The sequence below is a fragment of the Melampsora larici-populina genome, assembly GCF_000204055.1.
Source record: "Melampsora larici-populina 98AG31 unplaced genomic scaffold MELLAscaffold_356, whole genome shotgun sequence".
Taxonomy (NCBI): domain Eukaryota; kingdom Fungi; phylum Basidiomycota; class Pucciniomycetes; order Pucciniales; family Melampsoraceae; genus Melampsora; species Melampsora laricis-populina.
Genome location: NW_006769088.1, coordinates 2006 through 4184, shown reverse-complemented (window position 1 = coordinate 4184; position 2179 = coordinate 2006). Strand labels below are relative to the sequence as shown.

Here is a 2179-nt window from a genome sequence, read left to right as displayed (position 1 = left end):
TTTCCAGACAGTCGGCCAGCCAAGACAGATCCTTCTGCACCGTTTTGTTGTGAGGTACTACTAGAAACTTGTGAGACTTCCCAGCTATCTTTTCCCATGAAGACTGGAGGGCCCAGCGTCCCAGAGGGAAAGAATTCAACCCCCACGACGCCCAACCGAGCAATGACTGCCAATTGCGCAAAGACCTGGACTTAGTTAACGTAAAGGTCCTCAAAGCCATGACAAGATCGGCTTTCTTACCGTCCGGCAGGGAGAAAGAGAGCTCCTTAGATCGAACCAGGTGTCCTATGATCTCCAGGTTGACTCCATGTACCTGCTTTTTCCATTCCCATGGAATGTTCAGGACATCAAATAGAAGCAACAGTTTTGCCTGGTGGAGAGGGACCTGATGTCCTTTGAAGACCACCATGGAGGACATGGGAGCTACCCCCCACATGTCATCCATGAGATTATTCATCCTACTGATCCCCATCCTTGTCCTCGCAATCCAAAGTACCAAAGAAAAGCATGAACACCAAATCTTCGGTGATGCTGCCGAACCGAAATTTGCGCACCGATCCACGTGAAACATGTTATCTATACAGACTATCTGGCGTAACTGCCAAGCCAAAGCCATTGCCAGAATCCTGTAAGCATTCTGGACGTCCGACTTCCATAGCATAAGCGGTATCCCCTTCTTTGCCATCTCAACCATATAGGGTGCGAAAGAAATCAGGGAGTCAAAAGACACTTTCATACGATCCTTGATGATGTGATCGTTTAGCGACGGTTTCCCATAACTCATATCTGTACACACTCTCATCTTTGAAGAACCCTTCTTAGCTACTAATAACAAAGGCAATACCTTCATGCCGGGCAATAAAGTGTGAAAACCTTCCGAATACCTGCCTGCTTCCACCTCCTCTTTGCACGCTTTCGTCAACAGATCGGGCACCTGATTGCACACCTGGTGATTCTTCACGAAAGACACCTATTCGGAAGGCAGATCTGCCATGGGCCAGAAACCCTTGCGTAACCCTTGTACCACCGACTCGACAAAGGGTCTGTTAGGGTGATCTCGTAATAGGAATTCAAACATGTTTACATCAATAGGAGATGTCAACGCAAAGAATGACGAGTATTGCTTCAGGGCATATGCTGCTTTCGGATCGTCCGATAGCGGAGGAGGCGCATCCAGAGGCTCCGCCGTCAAACTAGAATCAATGGCGTTGGAATATCCTTTAGACCCTGGCCATTCCCATTTGTAGCCCCGCTTAAAAGATCGAGTCCCGTAGTCACGCTCCGTCATCTCGCGAACTAGATCCTCCTTAAACTTAGTCGCGTCAAAAGACAGGTCATTTGGGATGGTTGATTTGCTTATGGGGTTTGTAACACCCCATAACGTCGCAGATGTCATGAATCCTGCCACATTTTGGCGGGTCAGGGCATTTGTCGAGATTCCAGCCTCCGCAAACAGTCTGATTGCGCGGCAGGCCCTCCGTAGGCTTGATTTTGAATTGAGTTTGTTGAGAGCGGGAGGACCTGTTCCTGTCCACCGTTGGCCTCGGGCCATGAGATTTTGGCGTAAAAGACGTAGAGCCGCTAGGCATAGGAACTGAAGAGCGAGTAAGAGAGCTCGAAGAGGCTTTAGGCCACGCCATGGACTTGACGTGTTCCAACTCGTTGCTATCGAAATCGGCGAATGATAAGTGAGGTTTGATGGCAAACACTTTACGCATTTCGGCGTCGTAAGGTATGATGTCTCTCCAATTTCCCTATCCGGGGCGGAAAAAGGAGTAAACAAGTATGTATGAGTATGACGATATTTATATCAGAAACATCGAGGAAAGCTATCATCGGCTTTCTCGTTTCTAGCAATATGTATATAGGTTTGTAATTCCTGCTTACCCTCCTAGTAAAGATGACTAGTCAAATTGGGCGGCGGGCGCCGCAGGTATAATATGGGCTCCACTGAACTTGATCAACATAGGATGCTAGAGCATATGCTTGTTCAAAGATTGCTCAAGCAGGAAATCCTTGTTATTGTTTTTGGTTATACATGCAACAGTTCCAGAACATACTTCATAACCTATATTATGCACTGGAAGAGATCCCACTCCCTGGATTTAGCTGCAGATCTATATACTGTAAAGTGTGTGGAGCAGATTGTTTGTAGTTTGTGACTTGTCTTGAAATATCA

General features: G+C 47.2%; 1 protein-coding gene across 1 annotated transcript; it reads right to left on the bottom strand.

Moving 5' to 3' along the window:
- Positions 1-1334: 1334 nt before the first annotated feature.
- Positions 1335-1718, bottom strand: MELLADRAFT_70290 (uncharacterized protein; the record flags this gene model as incomplete). The annotated part of the gene is made up of 1 exon (XM_007419674.1): positions 1335-1718. The coding sequence occupies one exon, from the start codon at positions 1716-1718 to the stop codon at positions 1335-1337; it is 384 nt and encodes a 127-aa protein (XP_007419736.1).
- Positions 1719-2179: the final 461 nt, after the last annotated feature.